Raw genomic sequence first — 18,427 nt, forward strand, 5'->3', positions numbered from 1 at the left:
CAATCTCTGCAACCCATTTGGACCGCTGTCAACCACACTGCTGCATCTCTTTCTGCGTGACTGCAGATTACTGTCCACAGAGAGGTGTGCTAAAGCTGGATTATCTACTCGTTGGGGATCCATTTGACCGGACGGTTGCGATGCCAGACCCACGCGCCTCTGCATCTGTGGGTGTTAGTATTTGGTTTCGGGGGTGGGGGGGGGGGGGGGGGGGGGGGAAGGATGGGACTTGCGTCGGACATGACACCAAAAAACCTCTCATCCTCAGATTATAGTGGTTAGCCATCCATATATTTGTACAGAAAAAATCTGTCATGAGACACGTAAAAAACACTGTACTAGATACCTGGCCAGGCAAGTGGGCCGCTTTGTTTCACTCAAAGCAAGGTTGTGGTGGTTCAAAGGGTAATTCAGTGAAGATAAATCCACTGTTAGTGGATTCAAAACCTCAAAAGACATGTACTGATAGTTTTTCAATCAAATATCCGATTCAGTAAGAAAGAGAAGTGGAGGCATGGTGGTGGAGGTAGGGTGAAGGTGGCTGGAGTCGCACTGAACTCGCTCCATCAGGTCACCTACTTCTGAACAGCCCGTATTTCCATCAGTTTCCTCGGTCAAGGTTTATGTGCGCTGCTATTCTGGAATCTGAAAGGAAACATGAGGATGAAACGAGGATCATCTAATCAAACCGAACAACGTGAGAGGTCTGAAACGAGCCCTATTGGGCCTGAAGGTACGGAGAGGTGTGTACTTTAGGGGGCTGGGGGAGTCTTCCAGACTGGGGTAGATGAGCAGGAGTCTGTTCCCTTCTGGAGGCAGACCTGGGTTGGGGAGGCCGCTCCCGTTCCTTCTAACGGGCCGGGACAACGTCTCCACCTGGCTGCTGCGAGCTCCCATGGTCCTTTGCTTCTTATCTGACATGGAGAGTCAAAACAGAGAGAATGTTGAGGACAGCCGAGAGCACGGGATCACAAATATATTCAACTCTCTTTGAAATCAATGATTGTCTGGCATGTAGATGAACTAAATAATTACATAACTCTTCTTCACATAATGTTAAACTATATTTTCCTTAAAATTCTAGTGGATATCTGGAACATTCCAATGCATTGGTCCTAGAGACACCAATTACTTGTTTTCCTTTTAAATATTGCTTCTATCATCTTATGTCTTTACACTGAGAGGGCCTGCGACCGGAGTCAGATTCCCAGTGCAAGCGTTCGCAGACTCGACCAACAGAGGCCGCTTCTGATTCTCAGAGACACATGATGGACGCTCACGGCTGTACGATGTGTCGTGGGTTTGGCCGTCATCTAGGTTACCCGGGAGCAGGCCGTCATGGCCGGGGAAGTTCTGCAGCCCCATGAGGGGCGTGGCCCGCGCCACCAGCGGCCGCAGCCCCGGTGCGCTCATCTCCCCGGAGGGGGGAAGGACCGTTCCGGGACACTGTGGTGGCACGGCCGGCACGGGACGGAGACCGAGTGGAGACGAGACAAGAGCGCAGAGCTGGGGTTAAGATCACATAGGCAGATACTGCGCCTGGGTCATGAGCTGCCGGTCAGGGATCGATCTCGCTGGCTTCCTGTTGTATGAATCCTGTTTGTTGGACATCTTGTGCTGTCGTCATGTCACTGTGTCTCAGCTGAACCAACAAGCCTGGGAAGATGAAGGAACTGCTGTTTTGTGCTCAGGTTGTGAAACTTATCTGGGTGAGAGTGGGCCCGAATGAGAGCACAGGCTGTGGGGCGCGGGGCCACGCTCTGTGTTGTTGATGTTGGGAATGAGATGGGATGTGCACCCGGTCCCATATCTGCTATTAACTAGCAGCGGGGGGGGGGGGGGGGGGCGCGCTGACCCGGCTAATAGGGGCTAAAGCCACTGGTGCATTATCGCCCGGGCACATTTCATCTAATCAGCAGGATGAAGCCGGCAGCGGGCTTAGGCTGTGTTTTAATTCAGAGCAGCACTACCCTCTCTCTCTCTCTCTCTCTCTCTCTCTCTCTCTCTCTCTCTCTCTCTCTCTCTCTCTCTCTCTCTCTCATTACGTTGAAATGAAATCAGTCCAACCAACAGACTTTGATCCATGATGGGACTTTCTGCTGCTTCATTAATATGTGCGGTTCTGTTTGCTGTTGTCCTCCTGACTGCGAGTGGTTTTAGTCGGATAGTATTACACATGATCAGGCCCATTAAGGGCTTTCACATCAGCGAGGTTTGCCCGGGTTTTAGGTCAGTCATATAAGAGAGCAGATCAGAGCTTCATTACGTTGTGTCTGCTTATGGCAGAGCTGGCCCTTTTTAATACCATCAAAAGACAAACATAGTGAACGATCCATGCTGCGCTCCTCATGGATTGGTTTTAAAGCTCGGGGTCTCATGTTTTTATGGATCCCTTATTTCACCTTGTGGGTATTATAGTATAATAACAAACCAAAGGTGTATGAATAACTAGGGTTCTATGAATTCAGTTTTATTAACACAGCGCCTCTAGCAAAGCCTATAAAGGTGTGATACCGCTTGGGCTGCAGAGAGCTCCGCCCTGGTCCTCTCCTCCACGGTCACCGGCTCTCCATCCAGGACCTGCAGGTCCGGGAGACGCAGGAGCACCGTTGGCCTGTGGAGAGACCGCCGGGCCACCTGGACAACACACACACACACACACACACACACACACACACACACACACACACACACACACAAACACACACACACACAAACACACACACACAGGCATGCAGGCATACACACACACACGCAGGTGCACACACACACAAACACACACACACACACGCAGGTGCACACACACACAAACACACGCAGGAACGCAGGCACACACAAACGCAGCAGGCACGCACACACACACACACACACACACACACACACACACACACACACAGACACACACACACACACACACACACACACACACACACGGGTCAGGATCTGAGGTCTATCCGGTGACATCTGGTTTGAGTCTCATGCTATGTGTCCCCCCCCCCCCCCCGGGACCCTGGTCCCCAACAGTAATCCCACTGACCCGGCTGATAGCTGATAGCCGCTAACAGCGGCTATCAGCTATCCTCCCCAGCCCCACCCACGGTGACCTCCGCCCAGGGCGATGATCCAATCAAGGCGACTCGTGTGTGTCATCATCGCAGGTGAACCGCCGTGACACGAGAGGGTGACCTGTCTGAGGGGAGACGGGGGCTGAGGCCGAGAGCCCACCAGGGTGACAGCAGGAGGTGTTGTCCCCAGTGTGGCCGTTAGCCAACGGCCCCTGGCAGGATTAGGGGTATGGGGGGAACCAGGCATCACCATCTGAGCCCTGTGGGGCCTCGTGTCGCCGGCCGGGAGCTTTGCCCGGGGCCCCGGCAGCCCAGGAGGGCCAGATGGTCGCTCCGTCCCGACCGACGGGCCCCAGCGATGCGGCTCGCGGCCAATCGGTCGACGGATTTGTCCGTGATGCCGGCGGGAGCAGAGGGCCCGTCGTGTAATCACTTAATTTAGAAACGGAGAGCGCGCCGTGTGTGAGAGAGAGAGAGCCTGACGCACCCTGGACGGGTGGAGGAGGGACGGACACGAAGACGCTCCTTGGTCCTCCACCAGAAGTTATGTTGCGTCCACCATGAGCGGTCGGCCTCATGATGAAACGGATAACATGCACATGACTTGTTAACGTTATGCAATGCTTTAATCGCAGATAATCTATATCAGTTCTCAAACCGCCGGGCGTTTTAATGTGGGCTTTGCGGTACACAAATGTCAGTCCTACTCACCGGGTTGCCATTCACAGACAGCTCGATCAAGGACGGCAGGACCTCCAGCTTGTGCAACTCTGAGATATCCTATGAGAAGACAACCGATGCCGAAGATGAAAGTTATGAATCACAAGCGAGGCCCTGTCCCACCTGGGTCCCCTCGCTGCTCACCATGGAGGTGTGTGCGTGGGCGGACATGTCTGCATTGTTTGGGTCTGGCGGCGTGGGGGAAGGAGGATCCAACGGGGGGCCCTCGGTAATCTGAAGGGAGGGTGTGGGTGCACACAGGGGGTCCCGCCCGGCTCCGCCCCCGCCCCTGGACCCCGATGAGTGACAGTGGTGAGGCGTGGTGGGCGCCGCTATAGGAGTGATTTCTGTGTTTCTTGTATTAATTGAAAGCCCCTCAAGGACCGTCGTTAGTGAATCCAGGGAGTGTCGACGGCAGGAAGTGCAAATCACTCACCCGGGGTGAGAAGGCAAGAGACGGAGAAGATGATTACATGGTGCCTTGATTGTCCCCCTGTGTCCTCACACACCGTCTGACCTTCAATCAAAGTAGATTCTACTTAATGTGCCCCCCCCCCCCCCCCCCCCCCATGCATACCACCATGCGGTGATAATGACACATGATTACTATATTCCACGCTGCAGTTTGCAAACAGAAAAGGAATAAGTAATACACCCACCGCATGAGTGGAACACATTCTTAAACAGGGCACACATTTTGCATATGATTGAATCAGCGGGTGGTCGTCGGGTTAATCAGTTTCTATAGACACACACACACCAAGGAATAAGTGGGTGGGAAAGGCTGACTGTGACCTCGTTGGCCTCATCAGGAAATCAGCATTGTGTGAGGGCTGCCTCTATGGTGTGAGGGCTTCTTCTACAGAGTGAGGGCTGCCTCTACAGAGCGAGGGCTGCCTCTACAGAGCGAGGGCTGCCTCTACAGAGCGAGGGCTGCCTCTATGGTGTGAGGGCTTCTTCTACAGAGCGAGGGCTGCCTCTACAGAGCGAGGGCTGCCTCTATGGTGTGAGGGCTTCTTCTACAGAGCGAGGGCTGCCTCTACAGAGTGAGGGCTGCCTCTACAGAGTAAGGGCTGCCTCTACAGAGCGAGGGCTGCCTCTACAGAGTGAGGGCTGCCTCTACAGAGTAAGGGCTGCCTCTACAGAGTGAGGGCTGCCTCTACAGAGTAAGGGCTGCCTCTACAGAGCGAGGGCTGCCTCTATGGTGTGAGGGCTGCCTCTATGGTGTGAGGGCTTCTTCTACAGAGCGAGGGCTGCCTCTACAGAGTGAGGGCTGCCTCTACAGAGCGAGGGCTGCCTCTATGGTGTGAGGGCTTCTTCTACAGTGTGAGGGCTTCTGCTTGCGGCAGTACTGGTGAGAGATCGGTCCTCCAGAGGAGGACCAGGAAGTAAAAAAGTAAAGAGGCCCACCTGTAACTTGTTCATGGCGAGGGACAGCTGGCGGAGCTGCACCAGCGGCTCCAGGTGGCTGAGCTCGCGCAGGCGGTTCTGCGCCAAGGACAGCTCCACCAGGAGGCTCTGACCCACCAGGGAGCTCTCCCCCAGGGCCTTTATGCGGTTGCGGTCCAGGACCAGGGCTCTCAGCCGGGTCAGTCCCTCCAGGCCTTCCACCTGGCTAATGTCATTCTCTGCAGAGAGTGAGTGTGTGTGTGTGTGTGTGTGTGTGGGGGGGGGGGGGGGGGGGGGGGGGGGTTGAAGGGAGGCAGGAAACACGGTCAAAGTAGTTGGGAACACATAAGTTGTCGTCAGGAAACGCGGGAGATTGAGGTGGAATCTTGATTAAGTCATCTGGAACATTGCGTTTGTGAAGGAAAGTGGAGCCGGTGGGAAATTGTCACAGGTTTGAGGTAATAAACAACATGGGATCCTTTTTGTCCTTTTTCCATCCCTCCCAAGATTGAAATAGGCATTTTCAAAAGATGTTTAAGAAAAGAAGTCCAAACAACTGAGGTCAGCTCAATCGACAAAACACATGGCAGGAGGAAGGCACACACAATCAGACCCCCTGCAAGGCAATTGAAAACAAAGTGTCTAATACTTTTCACCCAGCTCTCCGTCCACCTGGGCTAGATGTCTAAAGGGTAATACACTCTCTCTGTGTTTGTCGGAGGCTGGTTTTAACAGCCTCCGACACACACACACAGACACATACACACACAAATGACTTTCTTTTTTCCACAGGCTTTGTAAAGAAGGAAGGATGTGTTTGTGTGTGTGGGGGGGTGGGAGGGGTGGGTGCATCACCCATACGCACCTTGAAGAAAGAGTGCTTTGAGATTGGTGAGCCTGCTGAGCTGCAGATTGGCCATGTTGGAGATGCCATTGTGGCTGAGATGCAGCACCTCCAGGCTGGCCATCAGCGGCTCCAGGCCTCCAGGCGCTAGTGCCTCCCTTTGACCCAGCAACAGAGAGAGGAGAGAGGGCGTTTGTTCCCTGGTCTGTCTGGGGCTAATGGCTGGACCTCAGAAGTGGCAAAGGAACTCAACTCAAGGCAATCACAGGCGAGGGCTCGTTGGTTATTGCTTTTTAATGAAGCGCGGGGAACGGCAGCGGCGGTTGCAGAAGCGCATTTGAGACACCGTGAATAAACGCTCTTGAGAAATTACTAGCAGAGATGTAATTGCTTTGATCGGTGTATTGCTTTTTTATCACTGCTCTATTTACTTACTTAGGTTTTTCTTTTTGGGACAGATTCTCCTGCTGGCGGAATGCTTTTAGGATGGGATTACTCATGTATATGCCTGCAGGCTTAAAGGCTGATCCACTGGGGCCTGTATACTGGTCTCTTTAATCATATTTGGATATAGCAATATTAATACTGCTTCTAATTTTACATAAATCAAAGAAAATAATCCAATAAATACTTATTTTAAACATTGAGGTTGCGGCTTCAACCCTCGGTGCAATCAGCTCATGAAGGGCACTTTATACACTAGAGTTGAGGTCTAAAAGTCATCGGTGAACATGATACTGTTATAAATATTCCCTGGCTCAGATACTAAGCTTGCGTTCGTGGCTGTGTGGTGTGATTGGGGCTCTGTGAGCGATGAGGCTTCTTAGACCATGAAAGCCCAACGACGCTGCAGTGTTTCAGCCCAGCAGACCTCCTGACCTCCACAGGGTCTGGTTCCTACGACACAACGTCCTCCTGATGATATGCAGAGTGGCCATTTGTTCGGTCCAGAGAGAAATGACAGAGGGGCATCTCGGACAAAAAGGACAACGACTTAGGCCTCTGCAGCCACCCAGCACCTAAGGCTGTCCCCACCGCTGAGCACAGGCCAACACTGCCCCCTAATGGCGAAGCTCCACCAATTCAAACGGCTCATTTACAATTAACATTTGGTGGTCAATGGAAATTGCTGGTGAAATGCGACAGTGTGCTCGGTCGTGTGCGTGGTGAGCTCGTGCTGTAGCTGACCTGCTTCCCTTGTTCGGGTCTGGCCGGCCATAGCCACTGGAGGTCACCTTGCGGTGCAGCAGCTGTCTCTTGGTCAGGTGGCCCTTGCTCTTCTGTCGGGGCAGGATGGACTCGATGTGGTTGTGGTTCAGACACAGAGCCTGCGGGTGAGAGAAAGACACTCAGGCGTGTGTCTCCCGGGCCAACCCTCGGGTGGACCAGCCTCCGCTGCGGCGGCGGACCGTACCGTGACGTTGGGCAGGTAGACCAGGCCAGAGAACGAGGTGAGGTTGTTGTTGTCCAGGTTCACGCTGCGCAGGTTGAGGAAGAGGTCAGTTGGGGTCAGATCCACCATCCTGCACACAGAAGCAGAGAACATAAAACAAGAACGGGTAATGTATTCGTTGGCCTCAATTTGAGTTACAGCTCACTAAAAATACTGTTACAATATGCGTTCCACATTCATGTGATTCAACCAGCCCCTTAGAGGTGGGCTTACCTGATGGAGCAGGCCTGCATCCTGAGGACCCTCACGTCCGAGTACCTGGAGTGACCCAGCTTCTCCGCCACCATGTCCGGCAACAGGCGGCCGCTGAACACGTCCTTGGCGTTCTTAGACTCGGTCACTTCCTGTGCAGAAAATAATATATCCCCTCTGTTACGTCACCATAGAAACTCAGGTGAAGACATGGGGGGGGGGGGGAGAGCTGGAGAAGACACACCTACCACTCCGACCCCATCCAGGGCTTTGAGGGCCGGCAGCTGGAAGACAACGTACATCCTGTAGTTCTCCAGCTTGTCCACTAGGGGGTTCCCGTGGAGCTCAAGGATGATGAGGTGAGACAGGGCCTGGATGAAGAGCGATGAAGTCCGACCCAGGATTAAAAGTTAGCAGGCGTCATTGAACAACAGAACTATGCGGAAGGGAATCTCACTGTTCTTCCTTCAATATTTAATACTATAGCACATTTCGACATTCGTTCTACGGTTTCAGAGCGATCAATATGAGCGTGGTTCACCTTCAGATTGAAGATGTCCCTGGTGGTGGCGATGAGGTTATTGCCGATGTACAGCTCTAGGAGCGAGCGAGCCCGCTGGATCCCGTGCATGGAGGCGATGTGGTTGTCCTCCACGGACAGGAAGTGCAGGTTGGGCAGGCGCTCCAGGCCGAAGGCGTCCAGACAATGCAGCTGGTTTCCGTTCAGGCTCAGTTTGACCAAACGACGCAGTTGGGACAAACCTCACGGGAGAAAAAGGACACTTCGATAAAACCCTGCTGAAAGGGTTATGGTGGATGCGGAGGTGTGTGTGTCTCTCTCTCTTTGTCTGTGCGTGTGTGTGTGTGTGTGTGTGGGTGTGTGTGTGTGTGTGTGTGTGTGTGTGTGTGTGCGTGTGTGCGTGCGTGCGTGAGTGCGTGTGTGTGTCTGTGTGTGCATGTGTGTGCATGTGTGTGCATGTGCTTTACGGCGTTTCATATCCCTCTCTGTCAATCAGCAAAGCAGTCCTTCAGGTTCTCCTGACATGTGATCCTCCGTCCTCTGCGTCGGTGAACGTGAAGGTGAAACTCACCGTCCATGCTGGAGATGGTGTTGTGGTTCAGGGAGAGTTCCTCCAGGGCCAGGCAGTGCTCCAGGCCCTCCAGATGGCTGAGGTCGTTGTCGTTGAACGAGGCCCACCGGAGGTTGACCAGCTTATCCAGGTTAGCCAGCCTGGAGATGCCCATACCGTCTAGGGACAGGGCTGTGATCTGTGGACGATACTTAGCGCTGATCTCCTGTCATACTCTGGAGCACTGACTGGGCTAACCCAGGAACGGAGACGTGTACGTGATCAAGGTTCCTCTGTTATGGAACACCAATGTTTTCCTTGCCTCTTGATAACAGGCCACTAACACTAGGATACATCTGTCCACACTAGCGTGGCAAATTTAGCCGGGTAGCCTGGCATGTGTGCATATGTGTGTGTATGTGTGTGTGTGTGTGTGAGTGTGACTATGCATATGGGTGTGTGTGATTGTGGGTTTGTGTGTGAGTGTGTCTAAGCGTGTGTGTGTGTGTATAAGTGTGTATAACTGTGCATAACTGTTTATAAGTGTATGTGCGTGTATGTGTGTGTATAAGTGTAATAATGTAAGTCTGTGAGTGACTGAGTGTGTGTGTGTGTGTGTGTGTGTGTGTGTGTGTGTGTGTGTGTGTGTGTGTGTGTGTGTGTGTGTGTGTGTGCAGCCTACCATAGCGGTCCAGCCTGGTTCGGGGGTGGCGTGGAGGGGCCAGGGGGGCGGGCTGAGCTGCACCAGTAACTGGGCGGTTGACAGCAGGCTCAGGCTGCGGGGACACTCACAGGCCGTACCGGAGTGGGTCAGCAGAGAAGCCTGGGGGCCGGACAGAGTTACTGAGTCTCATGTGTCCAACATCAGCAAACAACACAAACCTTGAATACAAAATGGAAACAAATAAATGAATAATCTTTTCTCGTTTCCTCTAGACTTCCGAGTTCCCATTCAAATAATGTCTAAAATAAATAAGAAAATTGTAGTACTGCTGACATCAATGCCATGCGACGTCCTGATGATTGACCAAGTGAAATCTGACTAAGAAGCTGAGCCCCGCTGTGTGCATCAGTATGTTGTCATGCTGTAATGCATCGACTCCACTGAACCTGGGTGATCCTGGAGCTGGCGGTGGTCTGCGCAGCTGCAGCCACCTCTTCCTCTGAGACCGGGACCTGGTCCAGGTGGGTGAGGGTCCCCAGGCGGCCAACAATGATGGTCCTCACCGAGTCGGGCTGTGCACAAAAAACAACAGAAATCCAAACCTTGGTCCAGGAGGGCAAACATCATAAAGGGTTAGGGTTAGACGACCTATCGCTTCAAATGGATGGTAAAAGTTGATACCTTGAATCCTCCAAAACCCCTTCTACAGCCATTCAATTCAAATTAAATTAACTAAATAACCTTATAAATTACCTTATAATTAAATTATATAGCATAACAGGCCATCTATGTATGACACACCTCTGACCCTAGCCCCCCAGAGGGCCAGAAATACCTCCCTTCATGCACCCCTAATTATTGAAGGAGGGTCCCAGTGGCCTTGCCGTGACGAGCCGTACCCGGGTCCAGGGGTTGTGGCGGGCGTCCAGCCTCAGCAGAGCCGGGGCGTGCTTCCTCAGTACGGCGGCCTCGTCCCTCGCCCTGCTCAGCCGGTTCCAGCGCACGTCCAGCGCCCTCAGCCCGCCCAGACCCCTCCAGCCCTCTAGGGAGGCGATGTGGTTGTAGCTGGCGTCCAGGAACTCCAGGTTGGGCTGGGAGACGCACACAGAGCCCAAGCACATCAGTTCACCGCTGGCCAACTACTGAGTCGTTCAGCTCGACGGTGGAATCACTAAAGGGTGAGAGTTCAATGACGATATCCAACTATGAGGGATTATAATTATAAAAGGGATTATATGGAAGTTGCTTCCAGACCCTCGCTCGTCGGGTTGGCTCAGCGAAAACTAGGCTGTGGCGTGCTTTCTGGCGTGCTGACACATTAAGTGCCTTCTCCTCATGGATAATGAAGGAGCCCGCTCTGCTTTTGAGTCTGACCATGTGGGAGATGTCGTCCAGCCGTGTGATCTCGTTGAAGCTGATGGTCAGGTGACGCAGGGCGCGGAGGCCGGAGAGCTCCTTCAGCTTGGACAGACCGCTGCCGTGCAGGTTCAGCACCTGGTGGGGCAGACAGTGATACAGACATTCAGGGGAGGAGGAGCAGCCAGTGTGTGTGTGTGTGGGTGTGTGTGCCTATAGCCAACGCAGCGGTGAGCCAGCTACATCCCGTGAGGGTGAACCCCTATCCACGCTCACGGTGATCTGACTGAGGGCGTTGGCCCTGGCCGCCTGCAGCAGGGTGCCCTCGTCCAGACCGGTCATCCGGGGGCGTGGCTTCAGGAACGGCTCCATGCTGAGGAGCTCCAGAAGAGGGGGGTGGTCCAGTGAGGAAGAGAGGTCCGGGAGAGCCCCCTGCTGGGAAGAACACAGGAACACGTCAGACGTTTAGGAGCAGGTATTCCCAGGATTTTAATCTCTTTTTATTTAGGATGTCCCTCACCTCTGTGACATATTCAAAGTAAACAATGTACTCTGGCAAGACCAGCTCATGGTCGAACACAAACCACTGGCTGGGTCCGTCTAAGAAACGACAGAGAGCAGAGCAGCAATGACACCAGCGAGTATCATTTGGAGTATTTAGAAAATGAGAAACATTTGAGGTGACTTGTCGGCACCTCGGTGGGACCTGACCCCGAGCTCTGAGCCCATGTTGCGGTACACCGAGTCGGCTTTGGGGTCCACGGGCACGCCCTCTCGGAGGTTGACGCTGCGGCCCAGAAACACTTTGGAGACGATCACGTGACCTACAACGTTAAAGAGAAAATCCACTTTGGTTAGGTTCAGCAAAAATACAAAACCAAAGGTCAGACGGAATGTGGCTCAAAGGTAGAGCGGGTTGGCTGGTAACTGGAAGGTTGCTGGTTCGATCCCTGGCTCCTCCTAGCGGGAGAGTGTCGAGGTGTCCCTGAGCAAGACACCTCACCCTAACCACTCCAGACGAGCTGGCTGTCGCCTGGCATGGTTGACTCCGCCGTCGGTGTGTTAATGGTGTGATTGTGTGCATGAATGGGTGAATGTTATATAATATGATATTATAAAGCGCTTTAAGTGGCCAGAAAAGCGCAGTATAAATGCAGTCCATTCGTTGCAGAGGGGGCACCCACCCTGAGTGAAGGGCAGAGTGAGGCTACGGGGGTCTTGACGTAAGGCGTGCTCCAGCCTGGGTGTGTCTGCCACGTTCAGGCTGTTGGACAGAGGCATGGCACACTCTCGCCCCAACGCCTGGTGGATACAGACAGGAAGGAGAGCTCGTCTACAGCTCACAACTTAACAACCGTGGAACGTTGCAGCGGCGAGGGGAAACACACCTCTGCCCTGAGGAAACCTTCCTCCAGGATTTGCAGCATTTCATTCTCCTCACTGGGTCTCTCTGGGTCAGGAACATAGAACAGGTACTCCAGCCAGCGCTTGTAGTTCTCCCTGAGAAACGTCAAGACCCAAACATGCCTCAGTGAGTGACACGAGGTCTGCTGTGGGGCGTTCATCGATAGAGAAGACATTGTAACGAGGGACGATCTGGTGATCAGATCCCAGCCCTGATCCACTCACGGTGAGCAGAACGGGGACTCGTCAGCTAACCGCAAGCTGAGTTTCTCCTCAAAGCGAAGCCTCAGAGCGCGGTTGTGCACGCGGGTGATGCTGGTGATCCGGAGGCCGGTGACGCCTTGGGCCTTGAGGTCCCCCACGGAGAACCTGGACTGGATAAGGCCCTGGCAGGACGCAAACCTGAGGACCACATGAGTTCCACCAAATCAATCAAGCAGTAATCCTTGATTTTGTTGATTGATTGTTGCACAAAACATAAAACACCACATTGATTATTTGATTTGTTTCATCAGTGGCAGAAGAGTACCAGGGATCTGTGGGGCAGCCGTCCTCAAAGCGAATGTTCCCCACAGTCTGAAGCTCCATCAACAGGAAGTGGACCGTGCACTCTTTCCTGTGAGTAGCCTGGGATAACTCCTGCTTGTACCAGGCCTTGATTCTGCAGCAGAGATGTAAAGCACGTATTATGTTTGCATCAACAAAATATTGATGGACTACATTATAAGACATAGACTTAATTTGCATACATAAGACATAAACTGTATCTACATGTATTCTACCCTGAATGTGTACAAAGAAATATTTTCTGTTAATAACACAGTTTTATCAGTTGTAATTTGTTTCTTTTTTATTACACTACTGTCCCATACTTACTACTGTGGCCCCCACATTTTCTGACCTAATACATCACTATGCATCTGGATCTATTCCCTGACACCCATAAAGCTCACTCTTCCAGTCTCCGTTCACACTGCTCTACGCGTTGGCCCAGCGCCCCCATCTTGCTCTGTATCTGGTGCTCCACCGGGGAGTCCCTGCGGGAGTCCGTAGCAGACCCCGCCTCCTCTCCTGAGTCCTCGTCCTCTCCTGGGTCCTGGGTCCCGGCGGGGGGCGACGGTGCTCGGACCGCCCCGGAGAGGGGCGGCCTCGCTCTGTGTTCCTGGACCTCAGACAGAGCCTTCTCCAGCTGAGGGTAAGGAGCACCAGCAGTGGGGTGAGCTGAGAGGTGGAACACCATCTCCCACTGAGGCTCAAATAGAAGCTGAGCATTTTGTTTGAAAACTCAATGCTCGACAGTGCCAGGACGGAGGTCATACATCTTTGATGGCGCGACCGCACGCTCTGATCTGCTCCACGGGGGGCTTCCAGAGGGCCTCCTTCTGCTCCGTCAGCCGTTGCCCCGTCTCCCTAAGGTTCTTCTGGGCCGTGTGCACACACATGTTGTAGTACATCATCTTCTTCATCACCGTCGTCTGGGGGAGGGCATGGAGGGAAACAGCATGCAGTCGAACCAAAAATAAAAACTAATTAATATTGAATGACTTTTCTAAAAAAGGAAAACCTTGTAGGATACCGCTATTGTGTCTGTGTGCCATTTAGTAAAACAACCATACGATCGATTGCTTCAGGTTGGAGATGATAGAACTTCGATACTATGATACTACTATAATGAAGTTATAAATATTGTACATGAATTGGAATAGTAAAAGGGAGAGACAGCGAACAAGAGAGAGTGAGAACCAAACATAGAAACAGAGCTAAAGAACACAAGACAGGGAGTGAGAGAGAGAGAGAGAGAGAGAGAGAGAGAGAGAAAACCAAACAGAGCAACAGAGATAAAGAACACAAGACAGGGAGCAAGAGAGAGCAAAAGAGAGAGAGAGGGGGGAGAGAGAGAGAGAGTGAGAGAGAGAGATAGAGAGAGAGAGAGCGCGCGCGCGAGAAAAACTAAAGGAAGTTCACTGCTTACCTCAGCAGCCTCCTTCATATGTCTACTGGATACGTTGTAGGAGTCCAGCCGCTGGAGGCCGGGCATGTGGTACAGGACATGGGTGGAGTAGTTGCAGAGCAGACACACAGGGTTGGCCACTGACTGGGAGTCCTGCAGTCCCAGGGCTTTCAGAGCGGGCAGGTGGGCCAGGAAGGTTAGCTCCTGCCGAGCGTAACAAGACTTTGTATCTCAGGTGTTTTGTTGTCACCCGAGGCCACCTTCTCTGGCTTTGAGTACAAAGAGCTGATATTTGTATTACATTCTTCAGCAATTTAATAGTGTTTTCGCCTTCCTTTAAAAGGAAGGCTGGTCATCAAGTGGCGGTTTGAGTCCCAGCTCTGAGTGCTACTGGGGTTGATGCCCAGCGTGCGTTAGCATGCTGGAGCTAGACTCTAGCTCCAGAATAAGCTAAGGCCTCTAGCTGCTAGAGGCCTTAGCCTCTAGCTGCTAGAGGCCTTAGCGCTAACCATCTCTGTGTTCTGAATGCACCATAAGAATAAGAGAGTCCTCTAAATGAGTCTGGAGCACCAAGCCCTCTAACGAAGGGAAATGGAGGATAATTTGTGTTGGAGTGGAATATTTTAGTTTTACAGTGCAGCAGAAATGTGAAAGGCTTGATTGACAGATATGTGTTTTGCATCGGAAAAATGTATTTGAATTATATGAAAATACTATGAGTAGTGACATGTAATATTGAAGGAGGAGTGAAGGAAGCACAGTGGAGGTACATCACGTAACAACCTTTTTGGGTTGTTCTTACAAAAACCAATCAATCTGCTGCATTGTGCTCGAGTGCTATGCTCGAGCATAAGCAGATGCTGAAACATAACATCTTAATGGATTATCTTCTCAGGCCTGCAGAATAATATCAGAAGCAGACATTTTGGAGGGCTTTCAAAACTGAAGTATGGGTTACTATGAAAAGAAGGGTAATAAGAAGATAAAAAAAACAGCAAATCATCTTCCTATATTGGTATAACTATATGTTGGTTCTTCCTCAGACACACTTTTGTTAAAAATATAAATATACAGTCTGTTGCGGCAAGACCCAAATCTTAAAAACATAAACATACTTAAAGGAAAAGGACAAATTCTATAGATTATAACAACAAGCTTGTTTTTCTACTTGAGGTTTTAAAGGGATGAATGGTCCGGTAAGCCAGGCAGAGGAGTTCAGAGCACTGGAGCGACCCCTGATGTTTCACAAGGTTTTTCAAATATACCTTTTCAGTACCAAGGCCGCTGTGAAGAATTTCTATTAAAATCTGATAAAGCCAAACTTTTAGGTAAGCAATTTAAAATATGTTTTTTTCCTGACCTACCTTAAATGAGGCAATCTTGTTCCCAGATAGATTCAGATCTTCAACGTTGATATTGGGATCAAGGCTGTGCCCTTTATAAAAATGTTGTAAAAAATTGTTTTGGGTTAATTCTCTTACAGTAGATCAAATCAATTGGGAAGGAATGCCGGATATGTTTAGCTGTATTTACCTATTTTTTCAATTTTGTTGTCAGCTAGATTTAGTTCTCTGAGTTTTTGCAGAGTATTCAAACCCTTTTTATAAAGCAATCAAGAGAAACATATATCATCAGCTATCTGTCCAAAACGCGTCCACAATTATAACATAATCAATTCTGACGGATAGATAGCAGGGCAGATGGACTACCTCAATGCAACAGATATCGTTGTTGTTCAGCCATAGCACTTGAAGATTAACCTGCAACTCCAAATTCTCTATTTTACTGATTTGATTGTCGTACAGGTAGAGCTTCTCCAGCTGAAGGCAGCTCTGCAGTCCATCGATCTTCTGCAAGAAGGAGGGTTTCACATGGGTGAGACTTAAACCACACAGGACTCTCCTGTACAGTGTTATTAGCAGGGCCAATGAAGCAGAGACATACCGTCAGCTGGCATTCAGCCACCCAGAGCTCCTGGAGCAGCGGGCAACCCTCCAGGCCCTGGAGGTGGCTAATGCTCTGGCTCACTATTGTGAGTTGTAAAAGCTTTGGGAAGAGCGAGAGGCCGACCATGCGGGGATAACCCGAGAAGAACACTTCCAGTGACGCAACCGCGCTGAGATCGTCCGACATCTTCTCAAAGGAAAAGCCGTTTGCCCTACACTGTTGGTCATGCAAAGAAGTGACATTTTTTTGTGATATAACAGACTCATACAACAGATTACATGAAAACTGATACAACAAAAAGGACAAATATACGTATGTTATATTTGTTGTAGAATATTTTTTTATTATGGTGTCGGCAATAGATTTGAACCTTTCTATTGATATAACAGGCTAATACAGCATTCAGAATTTATTTCTACAGCTGATACAATGTTATATTATGTATGAAAACATGAAAAAATTAAGCGTGGATTTGAACTCACCAATTGTTTAATAACCTCATCGTCAGAAATGACCTTCGCCTTTTCACTTGAGGTCATAATTTCTGTCCTGAAATTCATGTAATGATGTCACCTTGTTGAGCTTTGTGTTGATGGAGGTTCATTAGAAGTAAGGAAACAAATTAAATATATCAGACTATATGTGTCCAAGCACATTTCTTTATTGTGTTTGTTTAAATATATAACACAATAATAAATGTCATTGGTTTAATTATTAGACATACTGTTGTTAATGTTACAGTATTAAATGGCTTAAATCAAGTGAAGGGATTTGAAAAGAGTCTAAATGGAGTAAACAATGTAAAAATGCACATCATTTAAAAAAATGAAGAAATGGTGGGAAACATCCATTTTACGAATAGCTAATGTGATAAAGTTTGAATACATTTGAGATAAAATATAGACTGAGCTCTTCTGATAAAGCGTGTGTGTGTGGTAGGATAATTATGTTATTGACCTTATTCCTTTCATTCTAGTTGATTGAAATAAGCTCAGCTTTCATGTGACACTTTGTTTATCTAGATATCATGATGTGAAAAATATATTTTTAAGCATTTAGCTTCTACCAGGAGTACACCAGATATGCAGCAATCACCTAGCCTACCCATATAAACGGGGGTCCCCACATACAAACGCCTGATATATAAGAATCATATTTCCAATCGATTGGTAATTTTTAAGCTTGACATTGTGTTTCTATGTTCATATTGACATTGTTAGGCTCCGCGAGGTCCGAAATGGTTCGCTTTTGTGATAGCAACAAGTGTGGCTAGTTAAAAAATGTACAGAGGGTCAGAGAATGGGTGGATGGTTCCGCTTTCCTCCCATTGACATCCATTATAAAATGGAAGGTTTTATAATGTGGATATTTAAAAAACAGTGACCGCCTCCTTTTTAAACAGCTCTGGTTCCGGAACTAAATTTCGAATTAATTTTCTCCAATGACTTTATTTAAAATCTTTATATGAAGAGTTTTAAGCCAAGAACCAAGCCAATCGTTCGTTAAAGTAGTCGTGAACATAAAAAAATTGATTCGGGGCAAAAGAACAGAAGAAAAGGCAAAAGTTACAAGACTTTGTACATTATTTTTTGTGAATGAGTGAAGGAAATACTCATCCCATAAACCATTGCGAACTTTTTCGCAATGGTTCCAACCCGTTTTGCGCGTTTCTTGCATCTTATAACCTTTGTCATTATATTTTTTATATGGTTAATAAAAGTTGTGTCATATATTCTGTTTGTGTGTGTGTTTGTGTGTGCGTATATCTAGTGTATCATATAGTGTATAGCGTTGTCATCGACATGGTACGTCCCCTCGTTCCTGACTGCAATCACTGCAATAAAGTTACTAGTTTTTAATACATGTGAATTCAGGCTCGTGTTTACGTATTCATTCAACATTATGTATTCTTGCTTTTATAGTGCCAGAATTACTAAAAAGCACTACTAGTGCTGTATCCTATATTTTTACCTACCTATTTTTATCATATATTCTATATCAACATATTTTTCAACATGTAAAGCTAATTTCCTAAAGCTCTAAGAACAACTCCCCAACTTTCCATTAATCTAAGGGAATCATGGTTGCTCTGTGGTAAGTGTCGTGATCGAGTTCAGAAGCAGTCATCGGCGACTTTACTTTCGCTGGTGCGGGTAAACGGTGTAAAACGGTAGGATTATGGGTAGTGTAGTGGTTTCAAATTACATCTAAAATAAAACATGTTTGTCTAAAAACTAGATGCTCCCTTCTTTAACTTGTGGCTTCAACAGGAGCTTATACCATAGTTTGACAATATAACGGCGCGTGGTCAGTATACTTTGGATGGTTACGACATAATGGCTTGCAATCAAAACATCTAAGGAGAAAATGAA

At 49.4% G+C, this 18,427-nt stretch overlaps 1 protein-coding gene across 1 annotated transcript; it reads right to left on the reverse strand.

Moving 5' to 3' along the window:
- Nucleotides 1-614: 614 nt before the first annotated feature.
- lrrc9 (leucine rich repeat containing 9) lies at nt 615-16,594 on the reverse strand (the record flags this gene model as incomplete). The annotated part of the gene is made up of 32 exons (XM_079752263.1): nt 615-645; nt 752-914; nt 1,323-1,446; nt 2,515-2,637; nt 3,777-3,845; nt 5,196-5,413; nt 6,040-6,176; nt 7,207-7,346; nt 7,433-7,541; nt 7,685-7,815; nt 7,912-8,034; nt 8,205-8,425; nt 8,755-8,932; nt 9,416-9,556; nt 9,844-9,969; nt 10,297-10,488; nt 10,772-10,891; nt 11,030-11,215; nt 11,274-11,353; nt 11,449-11,577; nt 11,938-12,055; nt 12,142-12,253; nt 12,383-12,559; nt 12,687-12,818; nt 13,111-13,346; nt 13,477-13,632; nt 14,130-14,312; nt 15,473-15,543; nt 15,642-15,705; nt 15,818-15,958; nt 16,053-16,241; nt 16,538-16,594. The coding sequence occupies 32 exons, from the start codon at nt 16,592-16,594 to the stop codon at nt 615-617; spliced, it is 4,377 nt and encodes a 1,458-aa protein (XP_079608389.1).
- Between the last annotated feature and the right edge of the window lie 1,833 nt (nt 16,595-18,427).

Source organism: Pollachius pollachius, assembly GCF_949987615.1.
Source record: "Pollachius pollachius genome assembly, chromosome: 15".
Classification (NCBI taxonomy): domain Eukaryota; kingdom Metazoa; phylum Chordata; class Actinopteri; order Gadiformes; family Gadidae; genus Pollachius; species Pollachius pollachius.